Consider the following 19,337-nt stretch of genomic DNA (forward strand, 5'->3'; position numbering starts at 1 on the left):
AAATATTAACCATACTTTTGGGCAATACAATCTGACATGCTTGAAGGGCCCACTTGAGCACTTCCTGAGTCCATCGCACAGCCACACCCTACCTTTAGTAATACCATATCAACTTTCTGAAACAACTGCTCTCCCAGAAATATGTCCTTTTCCTTCAGAACCCTTAGCGTTTGCCCTCCGGTCTTGGGAGGATAGCTCAGGGGTCTTGGGAGGATAGCTCAGGGGTCTTGGGAGGATAGCTCAGGGGTCTTGGGAGGATAGCTCAGGGACAACATTCTCGCCTTGGAAGCGACACGACACGGAGCACTACAGGCTCGATCCCCGGGTCCACGCTTAGAAACCTCTGGGTATTAAGCACGTTATAAATAACCTACCATATCATAGCCTAATATCTCAATACCTGATAATAGCTCTACTTAGGCCGGATCGACATGCACCCAAGCTATCACAAACACTATGCTTCTTTCCCCGCCCCGCCTCCATTTGAACTCCGCCTTTGCGATTAGTCTGTACGCTTCTTCCAACACCGCTTCACTACTTACCATTTTCTTTACGCCGCATGCTACAGTCTGGATGCCCTGGGAACGGGGGAGAGTAGATAACACTTTGGGCAAGCATCAGCCCTTTAAATCACTACTGTAGTGATTGCCTCAGTATAAAGCCGAGCAACATAACATAACATAGCATAATATAGTGTAGGGTAACAGACGACTGTTCTAAACAACATCATTAGCAATCAAATACATCACAATCTTGTCACTGAAGTTCATACCAAGACTAACAGGGTGACATTACACCAAACAATCAGGCCATCAAGGCCCACACAATTCTGTTACCCTGTAGGTTGGCAAAGACAGTGAAAAGTGCACTCAGTGCTTCAGTAGTGTGTTAGATATTGTCACTTAGAATATGGAAGGGCATACACATGCCATTGCCACAGTCACCACTACCACTGCTTTATTGTCTTTATTTATTTATTGTCATTATTTATCTTACTGTTATCCTATGTAATGCACTATCCCCTCCCCTTTCCCTCCGCACTTTCCCTCTTCCCTCCTCCCCTGCACTTGCGCAATCTCAATGTCACCTGGCCTAGTAAGATCGTTGTCTTTGTCTTCCCTCTGTTCCCCATCCCTAGCCTCGTCGCGCCTTGAAACACTTGTGTATAGGCGCCTTATAAATGCCATATCATATCATATCACTGGTGCATAAGCACTGCCACTTACCCATTGGTTTCAGTCATAACCTCTGCATTTGTTGCATACCTTCTAATAAAGTAAGCAATGCTCTCATGTGTTTCCCCAACAGGTCTTCTACTATTCTACGCGGATATTCGAGAAGGCGGGCGTCGCACAACCTGTATACGCCACCATTGGAGCCGGAGTTGTCAACACAGCATTCACAGTTGTTTCGGTGAGAATCCTTCCACATATGACCAGACATTGTGCATATTGGTGCGAGATCACACAACATATGTCATGGGTTCTAGATCCTCCGTAGTGCCTTCTCCTGGGCCAGTTGTGTCCAACGATGAAGACACCTTGGAGGTGTTATTGATGCATGTGCCCATGTCAGGAACATTCCCAAAAAGTGCCCTTCTATGGAGATTTATTTCACCAGGCAAATACTGAGAGAAGATATTTCTACTTCACCTTTGAAAGGCTTACACTTTGATTGCATACGGATAATGCAGATGGCCTGAGATGGGAATGTAAGCCGCTGTTTTACATTAAGCGCGCGTGGTCAGTTCTACAGCGATATTAGTGAAGGTCCTACTGCTGCCGCTGATGGGCTAGACGTATCAACAATAGTCCTCAGATTCAATCTGTATCAAATGAAATATTCTTTCTAATACAACCTATCATAGCCATTGACCTCTGGAACAATACATTATTTTAGATGCTTTGATATGTGCTGCCTACTAATAGCTCACATATGGACCCATCCCTGCATGGTACATGCATCATGAGATTGTAAAATAACACTCCTTGTAGCAACCCCTTGAATTTACCCATTCTGAAAAGGTTTCATATGCTGATAAACCTTGGTTGAAATCCTGCAGGCTCCATATACAGTCACACATCGATAGACTTATCTAACTTCCCAACAGCACCCACGTCAATAAACGAGACGTTGAAGACATTAAAGGGGTTTCCTTTATCTGACACCCTGCAGATGTTTACAGAGGAGCCCAAACGATTTTGTTGTCCTTATTTACTTTAAACAAATTATATTTGAGGACGATTTCAAAGCTGCATGTAGGGTCTACCCTATGTTCTCAGGTAGATAGGAAGCTTCAATCACTGAAGTACGCTGCTGTGCCTGCTATGAATTGGATCAGCAAGCTTTGGTTGTTGGTAGTTGGTATTCGCTTTACGTGCTTTCCCTTTTATTCATTGTGTACTCTGACTACCTCGTTCAGTATGCAGTTTGTAGCAATTGTTCTCTTTTTGTCCACACAGCTTTTTATAGTGGAGCGGGCTGGACGGAGATCACTGCACCTCGTTGGCTTGGCAGGAATGGCTGGTTGTGCTGTTCTCATGACCATTGCTTTGCTGTTGTTGGTGAGTAGCCACTGTGACCGTACACAACACACCAAAAACAGGGAAATATGCAACTGTGTGCATCCACATGTTTCTAGCCACACGGGATGGGCAGGGAGGGACCAGAATCCTCTAACCTAAACACCCCCAATACCAGGGTGGGGGAATTCGCTGGCATAAACCAGGTACACATACCACTAGAGTAACACAGAGAAAAACTGCCACTCCTCAACAGGCCTGCCCGTTAGGCGGACAAACTACGATTCCAAACACACAGGATAAGCATAGATGTTGAGCACAGAAACGCAAAGATAAAGAGGTAAGGAAAACCCGCTAACCAAATTCTCAACTCTCCGCATACACTTCTCATACAGAAAGCCACACAACGACCTCTCGGCACAGCAATTCGCACACACTTCACCACATTGCAACAACAGACTAACAACACATAACCTGGCACAACAGCACATGGGAATTCACACAGACCAGAAAACCACACTTAATCTCAGCGAACGGTGCAAACCGAATTGAAGCTGCCAACGAGGACATCACAACTCTCACTTTCCTTTTCCCACTACACCCTACTAACCACCCCCCAATCCTACCTTTCTTCACACTCTCCTTTTCATAACCACCAGAGCCCCTGGGGATCACTCCGGTGGTGACGGTGCGCGGTACAAATACCTTTAACATTAACAATCCCTGTATTACAGTGTGGCAGATGTAATAAGGTATTTCTTCCTGCCTTACACCTAGGGATATTCATGAAAGCAGCTTATGTCTGCAAGGTATTTGTTAAGTTGCTGGGTGATATTGTTAATTTTTACTCTGAGGACGTACATCTGCCTTTTTGATCCTGATAGTAAACATTGTATCTGATTTTCTATAATGTGTGTGTGCATTTGTGTTGTTTTCTGATTAATCAGCGAACATGTGTATGTATGCTTAGGCATTCTCTTATTTATATGTCAAAGAGGTGTTGCAGAAAGTAATCAATTCACAGTGTAATATGGATGTAACCAGTTCTGCTGGAACACTGGCAGTTAGATTTGTTTCCAAACATGCAGGAATGCACAAATTAATGAATGTTCCTATTCTAGTTGCCCCCATGGCTACTGCGCTTTGAATGTTGTGCTGTTTCTTAATTTCTGTTGTAGTTGTCTTTCCTGTGTTTTGCTAAGAGGCTGTCAGATAATTGCCAGATATTCATCAGCTAAATATGGCTGAAGATTTTAGATCTGGGACAGGCTATAGGATCTATGTTCGACTTCTTCCAATATTTGTGTCCACTTATGTTAAGTGGAATCAGACATGTGCCACACTGTTTCACTTCCTAATTACCAAGACCCATAAGCACATTATAGAACAGCTCATGCCATTGTCAAATCTGTTTAGTGACTATCATGGCCTGCAATTGGTAGCCAAGTGCCAACCACACGACAGAGGGAGTAATAATCTTGGGTACTTAAGGACCATTGTGTCATCAAACAATACAGTAAAAAGACTCAAGTGGGCTGCTATAAATACAAATCCGATTCACAAGGAGATTATAGTACCCAATCCTAACCTGTAAAAACATTGTTGGGGGAAGTGCTGACCCTGCCAGAGTCTTTATTTATACCACTATCCTATCCCAGAGTACAAAGAACCACAAGGGATTGTTCGACCTCCAGTGTAAAAAGGCGAACAGAGACGTGATGAACTCATTAAAGACACAAGACCCGAGCAAAAGTCAAATTAGAACTGCCAGAGCTGCCTACAAGAAAGCAATAGAAAGAAGAGAAAATGAGCTAGATAAGAGAGCATGGCTGGCGATGGAGGCAGCTTCCGTGGAGGACAACTCAAAACAATTCTGGGGAATATTTGCCAAGGGCCCCCCTATACAACCAGGGCAGCGCAGTTCTGGAGGTAATGATACCAGACCAGATCTGGGTGGATCGTTTTTCATCATTTATAAAGCTCCTGATACAGCCATCGACTTTGTTTGGACTCTCTCTAATTTAGGCGCAAAAGACACATCGGTTGTAAGACACAACGCAACCTCACCACTTGCCCTTTCATTAAAGGAGGTAATACATACTATTAATGCTGAGGCACATACACGCTCACCTGGCCCTGATGGAATTCCGGCTGGCCTATTCCAAGATCTATCCCAGGTCTGTGCCCCCGATCCTGACACTAGTATTCAATGCTATCCTAGCTACCTACACTGTCTCTGATTCATGGAAAAGAGCCATAATCATACCCATTTTTAATAAGGGAAATAGGAGTTGCCTAAAAGCATATAGACCGATTTCCTCGTTGAACACAAATTCTAAAATATTCGACAGATGCCTCTGAAACAATATGGAAAAATGGGTTGTTGATAATGGTGTACTCTTGACTATACAATTACTCTTTCGACCAACCCTGGTTACATTAGAACAAGGTTTCAACCACCTATAGTTGTTGACACCACACTCTTTATATGTTAAGAAGGAGAATATCGATCTGGCTTTCATGAACCTGAGCACAGCATTTGATAAAGTCAATAAAGACAAGTTATGGTCCCCAAAAGTGCCCAACAATATAGTGGATAATTTAACTGTACAACATGAGAACAACGAGGCTTGCATGAGAAGCAGTGTACTTGACACTCGACCCCCTGGTTCCAATAAAATCTGGGGTTAGACAGGGGTGTGTCCTAGCCCCACTTTTTTTCCTGTTATGTATTAATGCTTTGAATGACGGTCTTCTCGAGTGCAAAGCTGACGTACCCATGATTAGAGGAATGTTTATGACGGCACGCGGATTATACAGTGTTGACTGCACAATGCCTTGAGCCTTGCAGTCATTGATAGATAATGTACACCGTTCATGAACGTCTTAGATTTGCTTGTCAACACGGCCAAGTCAGCATTCAAGGTCTCTACAAGGGTTTGAAAAAACAAATCGGTCCCAACCATGATCAGTAATGGCCACGGATAGAAATAATTGGTCATTTTGATTATCTGGGCACACGATTCTCGAGTTCCATGTCGCCAAAGACCCATTGGGATGGACTAGTGGTAAGACTGAAACAGACTTTAGGTGAAATGTTTCATCTCTTAAAAATGTAATAAAGCGTAACCTGTCAAAAAAAATCTAAGATCTACACAATAGAATCCAAAGTGGTTGCTAAATATGGCACTCCTATCGGTGGGCATTCAAATGCGCAAGAGCTGCAAATAGTGGAAAATCTCTTTTTTGAAGAGCTTATTGGGTCTACTGAAATGAGCCCCACATTTCTCGGTACGCAAGGAACTGGGAATGCCCTACTTGCAAGATGGCCTAATGCATATGATCACTGTGCAAGATAAAGCACAAGACTATTTACTCTGGACTAACAAAATAGCTGAGAAAAGTCTGATCACATGATCTCGTTTCGACGGCCGTCACTTTCGGGTTTATTGTAGGAAGTCGGACTGGCAACCTTCAGAAGCAGAGATGCTTCTTATGTAACTAGGCCGAAGAAGATCTAGCACATTTTCTATTATTTTGTCCAGCATTTTCTCAGATCAGATTAAAAACCCTGGTACCTGAATTTAAAGGGAGAGGCTTTACACAATATCCCCCTCACTTGTACTTTATACTTACTGCGGATACTCGACTAATTTCATGGACTCTCCTAACCAATGTACGACATGCATGGAGGACATGAGAGCTATCCAAAAAGGCACTAATATAACCCACCAGGAGTTGAAAGGCCTGTTGATAGACTTGATTTTTAACCATATTGGCATACAACATTTTATATGGTTAATTACCAGGAGTTGAAATGCCTGTGGATAGACTGACTTGTACCTAAAGGTATTGATGATCCTATTACACTGTCATCCTTTTTATGAATTATTTGTTCTTATATTGTTGTTTGTAGGATGTTGTTTAAGGGAACTTCTGTTCCGAATAAACCTCATTTGATTTGACTCTTTTACTCTTTGGGTTGAATTAAAAATGAACATCCCATAGTGGTGATTTGTTGTTGTAGCGGATGATTATTTTTATGAAGACATTGATGGCTAGTATGTGATGTGATTCTATAATGGCAACAGACTTAGCCATTTGGCGTCCTTCTTATACTTTACATAGTCTCGAGGTTACTAGATAAGTAGTTAAAACCTTACTTTTTTGTAAAGATTTCCAATAAATATATTGTCACGTTTTTTTGTCCAGAGAAAAACACGCTGTGGTACTAAGTCCTATCTGTGTGCCTTTTTAAAGAAGGCAAGGTCCTCAGAGTTGAAAGTGTTTCATAAGAAAGCTTTGCAATCTCTTGTAAAGGCTTTATTGATCAGTGGATCATGTATTAAGCCACTTTCACTGCCCTTAGAACATATACAGATATATACATCCTAATTCTCATAAGGAATCATCATTGAACAGCAGGCAGTGGAATTGTTAAACTGAAGTATTAATTTAGAAGTGGCTCAGAGTTTGTCCTATCTAATGTGCAGGACTGGAAGTCAGTCCCCTGGAGTACATTAAGGGTGTGGCTTTGGAGGAGTGAGTGTTCAAGTAGACTTTTTGCTCAGAAAAACATCCTGGTGTCACAGAGAACACTAACCTGTCGGTTTCCCTGTGCCTGTTGCATCCTCATCAAAGGGGTTAAATTCTCTAAAGGGTATATATGTTTTGGTTTGCATTGTTGACATTAGCCTCATAATTCTACTGTTTTGTTGTGATTACTGAGGCTTGGAGATTAAACCGAGTTAAAACATTTTTCACAGTAACTGAACTTGATGACAAGTATCTCAAAGGTGTAATGGGTTCGGTTTAGGCATAGGGCGTGTACCCGGAGGTTTCAGGAACAGTCGCATGGGTTTCCAGGAATTAATTCGATCTAAGAGTCTCGATTTGCACTGGAGCAACTCAGGCGATGCCCTGAGCATCTAAGATTTTCTCCTGATGTGTAATTCTGCCGGACTAAAACTGGAGCAGACCTGAGCAGTCTGTGGCTTGTCTGAGATGCCAATGAGCCAATCTTTGTGAATCACAGTTGCACAAAAACAAGGCAGCTCCCAATTCAGGCCTTGTGAATAGGATATAAGGTAGCAGAAGCAAATCGGAGATGCTCACCATAGCTCCATTTTTACTCCAGTGCAAGTCTTTGTGAATTGGACCCATGGTGTCTCTTGCATATGGTAGGGTTTATTAGACTTAACGGACCAGTGGTACTGTTTCTGGAGTTTGAAGTGGTGGAAGAGTTCTCACATGTGTGGCAATATTTGTGCTCATCACTCTGCTTAACATCATAGAACGTGAAAGAACAGATCTTCTGTTAACCTGCAACACTTATTTTGAGTTGCAAGTACAGTTTTGTTTAGTTGCTGCATCCTTTCTTGTGAGCTTTCTGTTCGTGTTCAGGGGTTGTGAATTCACTTCTGGTCCCTGTTTTGTAAAGACAACATAACCTTCACTTACACCTACAAAGCAAAAAGCTCTGTGTGCACTTACCGAGAGGCACTGCATGCAGACACCCTATATCTTGTTTGATACCCGTGTTCTTGCTGGTGAATTAAGACATGCCCATCAGCTGCTTCTGCTCCCCCCTTTACCCACCGCCATGAATGTGGCATCATTTAATCAAATTTCTTGGGGAGGTGAAAGCGAAACCTGGCAACCTTTGGCCTAAGAGAACAACACACGAAGTGACTTTGATGCTCGAACCTTGGCAATGCCCTTTCATAAGATAATCTTCATTGAAATCTCAGTGATGCAGCATGTTCATAAACAGTGGTTGATGAGATCCAACCAGTCAGCTAAAACAACCAGCAACATCTAAGTACATGCTTAGCCAGAGTGGCTAATTGGAGGATTTGCAAACAGTTCATGGTTATTTCATGGAGAAGAAATGTCTTATTGATGCAAGGGCCACATGGCTGCTCCCTGAATTCAGATCACGATTGACCCTGGAATGATATGATATGACATTTTATTTGTATCGCGCTTGCACACAAGTGTTTCAGAACGCGAAAATCTCTTTGCCAGCATGCATCTGCTTGAGGACTCAGGATCATGTATTGGCCAGTTACAATAGATAAGTGGTCAATGAATACATGCAAAGTCCCATTTTGTAGCCCTCCGGGTACAGGATATTGCCACTGGTGACATGATTCTTTTGGTAGTGTTGGCCTGTGTGTCTGTACTGATTTTAGCCATTGGCAAGGATTCTCTGATGGCTATCAGCAGCATAATGTATTTGTGTGGTATTCAAAGTAACACATATTCTGACAGCAAAACAGGGCATGCTTCATTTCTTTGTTAATGGTATATACATGATTTTGTATTGATAATAACAGAAACACATATAGTTGTTAAAATAATTGTCAACAGAAAAGAGTAGTTTAAGAGAAGGGCATGAGTTTGTGGGTTTGCTTTAAAATAATGATGTGGGCTTATTTGTCATATTTCTTGCTGTCTGTTACTCAATGTACACATCCTGCAATGGAAAACGTTTCTAAGGGTTGACATGGTAACTGTTCAGCATTAAAAAGGATTACATGGAAACCCTTGGATCAATCATGACTACTAGCAATTCCATTCCATTGTCCGCTAGCCTGTTGTGCCACTAGAGAGGGGAAACACATTGGCAATTCACTGTTGGTTCCACCACAAAAGAGAAAGAACCCCTGCACCCCAAACTGTTAAGTCTCAGTCCTTCGTGGGGCAACAATTGACATCATACATATTTTGGCCTTGTTGGGCATCATCAATGAGGTGTAGATAGGGACCATAGGCACAACAAGTTTGGCATCCACATCTGACCTTTGCTTTATCACTTCGGGTAAAGTTGTAACCTTCCTTGAATTCCACCATTTTGTACACATTGCGTTGTTGTTTGTTATGTTGGTTCTAATTTCTGATTGATATTTCAACACGCTTTCTCCTTTCAACAGGAAAAGTTGGCCTGGATGTCCTATATCAGTATCATTGCCATCTTTGGATTTGTAGCCTTTTTCGAGATTGGACCTGGCCCTATCCCGTGGTTTATCGTGGCAGAACTGTTCAGCCAAGGACCTCGTCCTGCAGCGTTTGCAGTGGCTGGCCTCTCCAACTGGACCGCCAACTTCTTAGTCGGAATGTGCTTCCAGTATGTGGAGGTAAGGACCTAGGATGACTGTGTTCATTGATGAAAGCGTAACTGGTTGGCTACGTTGCTTAGTGACTCTTAGCATTCAGAGCAACCAAGCTCTGAGAACAGGATCCTCAAAAAAGCTCTATGACTTACACCTGTTGCCTTTTCATCTCCTGAATCCCATCTCATGTCCAAGGATTTCTATCGCTCATGCCCACTATCTCCAAATCATCTTCCAAGACCACTCCATCAGTTCCCGTACCCCACCATGGACCGAATCAAGTGATTACATTGGTAGTAAAAATCAGTGTTTGGGATTTATATTTAATTCCACTGTTCAGCAGTTTCCTCATATATTGTAATACTGGAGTTTGTTTAATCTTTACACTGGTCCTAGAATATGTTGGGAGGCTGATTAGTTGGATAAAAAAAGCATTGTTGACTTGAACCATGTTTTTTGTATCGCTGTAATCACATACAACTTCTGTAAATACACAATGTCTTACTTCTTCAGTTATTTCTGCACAGACCTATTTCACATCAACCATCCCCAGTCCTTCATCTGCATCTCTGCCTTTGGACCAATAGCCTTCCTCCTGTCTGCTTGGCCAGGCCTTTTTTCATTTGGCTCAATTCCTGCATCCAAGGTTTTGCTTGATGCATGCTGCCATGTTACTTGTCAGGAAGAAGCATCCTGCTTCTGTCAACATAGCCTATAATTGACTCACTCAGGCAAAACGCTGTTGCCAAACTGTGTAATATTTACAGCCAGAGAGCGCCACGTGTTAATGCCTGAAAATGAAGTAGGCAGCATAACTGAGAAAATAAAAACAGTGTGAGATGGCAGATGATGGATGTGGTGTCGGATTAGAGATTTGATTAAGGACTTTTTGGGGTGGGCCTGAGATATCTTAATTGACGCTGGATTCAATATCCTGCGGGACTTTCTGGAGTTCTATCATTATGGTCCTATATCACCCTTATGTGACATTTGAGTCAAAATTAGAAGCACCATGACCTAAGCCTTTACATTTTTTTTAATCGGGCTTAGTGTGCTGTTTTCATCGTGAGGATTATGTTCTGCTGAAAGCAAAGCCCAAAATCTGACGTACAGTAATTTAAAAAAAAAAATATATATATATGTATATTTGCAGGCTGGGGTCTCTAGTCTTGTTTAGTTCATGGTTTTAGAAGTTTAGAAAAGTGACATGAAGGCAGAGAAGAACTTAAAGTGGCTAAAACTCCCCTCAGCATAAGCAGCATAATCAGTGGGGATTGATCATGGCAGTTGCAGTCTAAAACATCTGGAGAGCCATGGGTTGCAGACCCCTGCTTTATGTTTTGAATATTACTCACTGATCATATGTTGTTATGTCTTCTAGGAGCTCTGCGGTCCCTACGTCTTCATCATCTTCACGGCTCTTCTCATCATCTTCTTCATCTTCACGTATTTCAAGGTGCCAGAAACAAAAGGCCGGACCTTTGACGAAATCTCTGCCGGCTTCAGACAGGGTGGAGTCAGCCAGCCTGACAAGCAGGCAAACCCAGAGTTTGACAGCCTGGGCGTCGACTCCCAGTCCCAGTCCCAGGTGTAGAACCTGTAGTCCTTACCTGTTTCATGTTAGCTGCTCCTTTTTTCCTTTGATTGTCTGACACGTACATACAGAAAACCGGGGAGGAGGGAAGGATGTGGAGTTAAGGCGTTGCCTGTGTGTGCTTGTGACACCTGCCAGTCTCTCTGCTGTTCTACTGGTTCATCAACATCATCACCAAGACTTTACAGCAACAGAATATTTGAAAAAAGAAAAAGGTTCGAAAAAATACATTTTTTGGACTGAGGTCAACTGCAGAAGACTAACTTTCAATCAAGTGGAATCATTTTCAACAGTGAGAAAAAACAAACACTAACATTAGTCAAAAATGTGTAATACTTGTTTTATATACTTTTACAATATTTTTTATACATTTGTTTCATAGTCTAGATTTTCATGAGCAATCAGTAGGGGGAGGACGATTTAGAATCGCATTTCAACATAGATGTTTTTGTCAACGACAGTTATTTCAATATATTTCACATACTTTTGGAAGCTTCCAAACACATTGCTGTATAAGAAGACTTCTAAAACACTGCAATGTGTTTAGCAGTAACGGTTTTGCAGTGGGGAAAAGAATTGGGAGCATTGTCCCTGGCATTTACACAAGTCCCATGTCTCACAATCGACACATGCCGCGCAATCCCCTTCATCTTGTCTGGTTAACATAGCGTTTGTTTACTCCGCAAAGACTCTCCCCTTTCTGATAGCTAAGCGACTTTGTACAGTTCACAACGTTTTTCTTCAATTTTTTTACTTTTTTTTTTTAAATTGTGCTCATTTTATTGTTGTGGAACAGTTCTACTTGCAGTGTTGGCGGCCAGACATTTCACGCGGTCATTATTTTTCTCTTATACAATATTGACGCTATTGATTGCTTGATAGCTGTAAATACCGGGACCCTTAACTTACCCCAGCCTGCTGTAGGATATGTCAAATGTGCTCTCTGACTGAAACTTTTATTGTTTTTAACGCGCAGTAAATGGCTTTTGAGAACATCATGTTTGTTCGCTACGGCTGTCGGCACCGCCAGACAATCGTTTGCTAACTGTTCCATTCACATCAGAAGTAGAGAAAGCGTAGTGTAAAGATTTAGCAAGAAGTTCATTTTTATGCTGTAGCCAATACAGCAAACTTGGTTTTTTTTTAAAAAAAATGATAATGAATGCAAGCATTGTAACAAGTGATTTTCTTTTGCCACTTTTAACCTCACATCCGTAGCATATGGCGCCTCCTGCTCTCTTACAGGAAGGCAGCTATGCCATGTTTACAGAATAGGGCAGGCGATGCCAGTGGATACAAGTTCAGCTCTGGGCAAGTGAACTAAGCCCCAAGCTCACACCAACAGAAAAACTGGCCTGTTACAACCACAACAAGCGACAAAACGACTGAAATGCATACATTAACTGAATCAAACATTTCCTGCTTTCTGTGTATAGTTTTGAAAATATTTATATATAAATATATATTTTTTTTTGTTACATGATTTTAATATTGGTAGTTGTAAGTTATTAGTCTCGGATATTAACGACTGTAAATATGGAGTATGTTCAGTGTATAATGTGTACTAGAAGTCTGTTCTAGTTTGTTTCAGCAATGTCATATGAAATGCTTCTGTATGAGTAGAACACACTCTTTTCCTTTTTGTAAATTACATGCCTGCACTGTAGGTTTACCCTTTGCACTGAATTCTAGTGTGTTAGCGAAGAGAGGAAAACAGACCGTACGAGCGGTAATACAGATGCATCTGTGTGTACGCTCATCACCTTATTCCAGAGTGTGCACAGCTATTTATTAGTGTTTTTTTATTATTTATTTGAGAGTTTTTAACGTGACTAGATGACCCTTGAGATGAAACACTTTTAGAAAGAAATACAAAATGTCAAAACAATTCTGTGTATGATGGAAAGTTCAGGGTTTATGCGCCAGTAAGGAGTGAATGAACTCAATCTCAAGTGCCAAGAGACAGAGAGATGTACATACTCTTACTGTTTTGTGTGTTGTTCGAAGAATAAAGAAAAGCTGGTTGTACACAGACCTTATATGTTGCGTGCCGGGTCCATTATTCCACCACTTTCCTTTTCTAGAGTTGGATGTGGGAACTCTAAATGAAATATGTTGCAGTGGTTGGTGGTGTGCATTGCATGTTACAATTCCAATATTAATTTGACCTGAACCTCGAGTTAAAATGATGTGTCTGACAATGTAACACACAACTTGTTCTGTGTGGCCCTTGGCATCTAAGAGAGTTAGCAATCGCTACCAACAAAAAATGTTGAAAACAAGTGTTCCTATCAAATCTCTTGCCATATTCAGAAGGCTGCATTAAATCCGGACATACTTGGCTGGCAAGATCCCGGGCCTGATCACCATTCTATGGTGTCATTTGGGCTGATGAAATATTGGATGTGACTGATAATCTGTCATCAGCTTGCATATCTGCGCTGCTGCTTGTTGTAAATCCTTTCACTAGACATCAGGATGTATCACTGAAGCACAAACCAGCTGTGGGTTTAGATTGGTTCCAGGCAAGGCTTTATTTTACTTATGTACATTATGTACATTACTCCAGTTTCTCTTGTATATATGTACAGTCACGTATAGACACTCACAGGAACATAGATGGGTATAAACATAACTAACAAAGGAGTGGACCCACCGGCCATCCAGCCAGCCCCAGCTCAGGCTCCCAACTGACACACTCAGAACATTCACACACAGATCCACCCAACTTTCTCCTGAGCTGCATTCATGCACCAACATTCTTACAGCAAGCACCCAGGCCAATGGCAAGACAAGACTACACTATAACATCTCCCTTTCATACCAGGCTCAACCACAGACAACACTGCTGCTTGAGGGATGCAGCAAACATCTTAGTGGAAGCACGCTTCACGGGGTGCTGTTCAGGGGTTAGATTGCATATAGATGGTCTGGCGGGTCGAAAGGCTCGCTGTCAGTGTTATTAGAAAGTAATTGCAGGTTCATGGGCAAGGTTGCTGCCAGAGTATGAGGGATGGTATACACTCTGGCATAAGGTTCAGAGTGCCGATACTGATGGGCTGGGGTTGTTTCCACGGGTTGCTATGGAGAAAGTCTGGACCGTGTGTGTGTGATACTGATGGAAAACAATGAGGCGGTGCATGTATTGGTCTTGTTGAGAGGGTAGTGTGCTGGTGGGGGAGCAGGGAGGGGTAGGTAAAGACCTAGCAACTCTGGGGAGCATCTACTGGCAGAGGGAACGTGGTGGTCTAGGTGCCTTTGGAAGGCAGCCGGGGCAGGTAATTCTGGACAGGCGTGGTCCTGCAGTAACATGGATCTCTGGGAAGGCATTTCACGGGTCTAGAGCAGATGCTTGTCCAGCCACTGCGGACATTTCATGATGGTGGTAAGAGGCTGGGGAGGTAGATCTGCAAACCATGCGAGGCTTGTTCTTCCAAATGGGAACATTTCGCAATGGAGCTCCCAAAGTAACAAGCTGAGCAGGGGTTGCATTTAAGACAACACAAGCTCCTTCTTCTTCTCGTTAAGTCTACACATTGATGGGGCTGAGGTCTGGAATTCACGGCTTAGACTTGCACCCAACGGATGGGGCCTTTTCCTAAAATGCAGACCTCAAACTCTCCTGTAAACATGGCATCAATAACATTACAGGTGTTGCCTCATTTTCAGCATGACATTCAGCACCGAGGTTCCTTCCACCTTTACAGGGAATGATTATTAATAAGAGAACTGTGCAGTAAATAGTCTAACAGATGAGACGAGACAGTTTCCATTGAAACAATATGCCATAAGAACAAGTCCAGGAAGAGGGTCCAGCTTTCACAAAAGTGTAGCCTTCACATTTTCTAGTCAGTTGGTGCTCTTTACTCCAAAAGATTTCTCCTCCCAGCTGTATCCATTTAAGCCCACGCGATAGCACGTCTATTTAAATCTGATTTGCCTTGTAGGACTGTCAGTCTATTTATGGGAGCCAATGAGCCCTCACCAAACACTAGAGCCTCTGAGTATATATTTACAAAGCAAGGAAGGTTGGGAGTGGATGGGGGAGGGACGTCCTGGGAGGATAGCTCAGCGGCAATGTGTTCACCTTGGAAGCAAGACGACACGAAGCAACACAGGTTCGATCCCCAGGTCCGCGCTTAGAAACCTCTGGGTATTTAAGCGCATTATTAATACGCAACTAAGACCAAAAAAAACAATAACGGAACCATTGCTGTAACAGAGGCCTCGATGCCCGCGGGCTGTGTGAGCGCTTTAGAAATACAAATAAATAAATAAAAAAGGGTGCTGGGTCCCAGAGAGAAAAAGACTGGAAGAAAAGACCACTCTTAAAGCAGCGTTAGGTTTGAAAGCCACAAGGAAATGGACCAGGTCAACATACACTGGGCAGGTCCTGATTAACCATCAACCTTGGGAGGATAGCTTAGGGGCAACGTGCTCTTCTTGGGAGCAAGACGACACTGAGCAACACAGGTTCGATCCCCGGGGTCCGAGCTTAGGAACCTCGGGGCATTAAGTGCGTTATAAATAACCCATTACAATTACAGCTACTCGCAATCCAGATATGTTGAAAGCGCCTCAACTATCTTCGGGCGGTTCCTCGTGGAAGAAATGCTGAACATTTCAATATAAGAGCACATTGAGCCCTACAAATGAGCAGCGCACCAGCCACCTTTCTTACCTAAAAGCAGAGAAATGCTCCTGGCAGAAACAATATATGTACAAATTCTCCCAAAATAGGAAAGAGTGGACAAATCAGAGCCTGCAGTAGGATTTCAGCCTCACAACTCCACAGATATGCTCAGAATGTTGTACCAGCAGAGCAGTGCCAAAGGAAGGTGCTTTACTAATATTACAGCCTGATCTGAAGAATAACCTTTAGGTACAAATACATATTTAAATTTCTATGGTTAACTGGGAGCAAAGAAGTAAGGACTGCCATAAATATGTTTATGGAGTGAAATATATATTTGTACTTGCTTAAAAAATGCTCCCATTGGGAATGTGAATTACGTTTGTACTCCCTGAAAAATCCTTCACTTTAAAAACCAGGAGGTAAAATACTCTTCCCTTTAAATTATACTGGATTATATCTGGCACCCAGATCCGGTGTTTCAGGTCCTGCACTGTGGAGGGCAGGGGTATTCTAGGTGCTGCTCTTGGGTAAGGAGGTGACAGTAGATGGGATTTGTGACTAGGCAGGTGTTGGCTGAGCGGCGAGGGGTTTAGGGGGGGGTGGGTTACTATGTTCAGTAGCAAACAATACCAGAGGCAATCCATAATGGATTATCCATTGGGAGAGAACACTACTAGGTGGTCGAGTTGGTAAGACTGTGGCCATGCAGCAGAGCAAATGAGCAGGGTTCTCAAACCTTAGCTTTGTGTGATGCAACATGTATTCTGTGGGTTAGCCAAAGGCCACTTGCTGGTGTGGTATGAAACTAGGTCAGGAAGTAGACGCAGATTTTCCTTCTCAGTTCATCATTTGACTAGCCGGCCAACTCCTGCATTTACACCAGACTGATATGTTCAGAGAGAGAGGAGAATAAAGGACAAGTGTGGCAACAAGTATTCACGTGAAATCGATAGGAACAGAACAACTGTAGGAGAAATTAACAGAGAGGAAAATATTGAATAAATGTCACAGAAAGATAAGTTGAAAGCGATCCAGGGAGACACTGTCAATACAGACACATAGAAAGAAAGTGTTAAAAGGAAACACAAACAAGGACAATACGGAAGAGAACCCCCAAACTTATTGAGAAAGAGAGAGAGAGAAATGGAGAGAGAGAGAGAGAGAGATTGTCACGATCCCTAGCAGAACACAGCCACATAATGTGGGCAGGGCCTGGACATTAAGGGTTGCTGGCTGGCGTAGATTGCATTTTGTAACGACTATCAGCAGCCTCCGCCAAAATGGCCCCCAGAGCAGGATGCCACATAGAAAGCAAGATGGCCCCCTGTCAATCCATGTCACAAGCATCCTGGTCTAGTGGTGCTGGGTGTAGCCCAGGGATATATAAACCCTATAAACCCATATTCTCCAGCTGTGTTGCAAGCAGCATAACGCTTGCCGCCCTGTTCGGAATCCATTTGCTTCTGCGACTCCAGCACATCAGCCGCTCCTGCGTACCTGATCTGGATCCTGCAGCCTTCCGACGTCTAGGATACTTCCCATGGCTGCATCTGGACTTCCTTTGTTCCCCCGCAGCATCCCACAGCTCCTGGGGAGAGAAAGGCAAAGTAAGCAGCGTTCGGAGTGTAACTCCTGCACGCCCCTCATCCCCATCAGATTGGCTTACTTGGCTGCAACCCGGCAAGTTCCGCCCCACTCCAGGCGCTCAGCGCATCAGAGGGTTTTCAGAGCAGCAACGATCAGGAAGCATAGCACTGCAGAACCTGACATACAAGGGAAAGAGACACGATTAACAACGCGCTTTGCAAAGGAGAAAGGGACACAACAACACGCTTTGCAAAGGTGACAGGGACACGTTCAACAATGCGCTTGGTGCAGTGCCATTTCTCAAGCTCAAAGACATTATTAAGGTATGAGAGGACAATAACAGCACAGAGGAGAGCAATAAAGCAAGCACTGACACCACAGAGAAGATCATTACAGTGCACAAAGAAAGGACACTCAGCTACAGACATCACGTGTGCAGCAGCTAGACTGGGCCACGAATCCCAGTGAAGAAAATGGAAACAGGTGCCAGCTTGATGTCCTGAGCACAGCTTTGGTACAAAGGTGAGCAGGATTCTTTGCACCACCAGTCAGCACACCCTGGGGAGAGTAAGGGTAGTGGGGAGAGAGCAGAAAACACATAGGCTTACCTTTCCTTATTTATCCACGTATAGGTTCACTCAGAGGGTCCAGCACCAACCCCACCATACTGAGAATCCTACCAAATCACTCCCAACCATACTGTACATTGCGCATACAGCCTTTCCGCGGAACAGTGGGAAGAGTGTGGTTTGGACAAAGCACCATACTGCCAAGAACTACACCTCCCTCCGGTGATCCGGACCAAGCACTGCTGTAGGGCACCAGAGGTAAACATTACAGAATTCTAAGCCCACGTGCAACGCCCTGCCCAAGTGCCATGGTGTTGGAAGTCGATAAGTTAGTAGCCGTAATTGGCGAATTGCGGGTGAGGTAGACGCTGCTCGCTCTGAAACTAACGCCATGAGGAAGGAGTTAGTGGAAAACAGAGAAAGAGCAGAAGAACTAGCTAAACGCCTGACTAGAACTCAAGCTGGTCAGGTTCCCTTACCAGGTCCGCTGGATGGCGCTGCAGCAGCGCCACCCCAGACACAAGTAACCACTACCGTCACTGCCCCCTTAGCTCCTCCTGAGCGGTTCCTGGAGAACCCACAGAAGTATGCCATTTTTATGAACCATTGTCGGCTTCACTTTTTGTGTCGACCAGCATCATTTCCGACCAACCAAACCAAGGTTGCCTTTGTGCTATCATAACTAGGAGGACATACAGCCAGTTAGTCTGTGCCACTGGTTAATCAGGATGACCCCATTATGTATAATTCTGGGGGTTACCAACAAGAGTTAGGCAAGCTCTTTGCCCGCAGGACACAGGGGCAAGATTTAGATGGGGAGCTGTTGGCACTTCGACAGGGATCTCAGGACCTGCTGGTATACATCCCCACCTTCAACCGGCTGGTAGCCAAGACAAATTGGCTTGAAGAAAAGAGAACCACCCCATTCTACCGCTGTCTCCGTAGTGAACTGAAAGACGTCCTGGCACAGGTAGTGAACCCACCCGAATGCTGTTCTGAGGACATAGACTTAGTAGTGCAGCTAGACCACCAGCTGCAGGAAAGAAAAACTGACCAATCTCGTTTTGAGGAACGCCCTTGTATGTACGACCCCGAGAAGTTTCATCATAACCCACAGAGAACCCGCCGGAGCCCATGCAGTTGGGCAGTGTAAGGGGTCCCCTGACCAAAGAGAAGAGAGAGCGGCGCAGGCGATAACAACACTGTATTGTGGCAAGGCAGGACATTTCTTAAGGGATTGCCCGACTAAAAACCACAGAAGCCACTTGGAGCTATTGACATAGGAACAATGGAATCTAAGGAGCCGTCGGAAAA

At 43.6% G+C, this 19,337-nt stretch overlaps 1 protein-coding gene across 2 annotated transcripts in view; it reads left to right on the plus strand.

Moving 5' to 3' along the window:
- Nucleotides 1-13,270, plus strand: part of SLC2A1 (solute carrier family 2 member 1) — a 1,088,583-nt gene extending 1,075,313 nt beyond the window's left edge. For both annotated transcript variants that reach the window (XM_069610859.1, XM_069610860.1), the window contains exons 7-10: nucleotides 1,309-1,413; nucleotides 2,463-2,564; nucleotides 9,458-9,661; nucleotides 11,019-13,270. In XM_069610859.1, coding sequence (XP_069466960.1) covers nucleotides 1,309-1,413; nucleotides 2,463-2,564; nucleotides 9,458-9,661; nucleotides 11,019-11,231 — 624 coding nt within the window. In that variant the 3' untranslated portion in view covers nucleotides 11,232-13,270. The remainder of the gene's footprint in view (nucleotides 1-1,308; nucleotides 1,414-2,462; nucleotides 2,565-9,457; nucleotides 9,662-11,018) is intronic.
- The last annotated feature ends 6,067 nt before the right edge of the window (nucleotides 13,271-19,337 follow it).

The sequence above is a fragment of the Ambystoma mexicanum genome, chromosome 8 (genome assembly GCF_040938575.1).
Source record: "Ambystoma mexicanum isolate Mex_15411 chromosome 8, UKY_AmexF1_1, whole genome shotgun sequence".
Taxonomy (NCBI): domain Eukaryota; kingdom Metazoa; phylum Chordata; class Amphibia; order Caudata; family Ambystomatidae; genus Ambystoma; species Ambystoma mexicanum.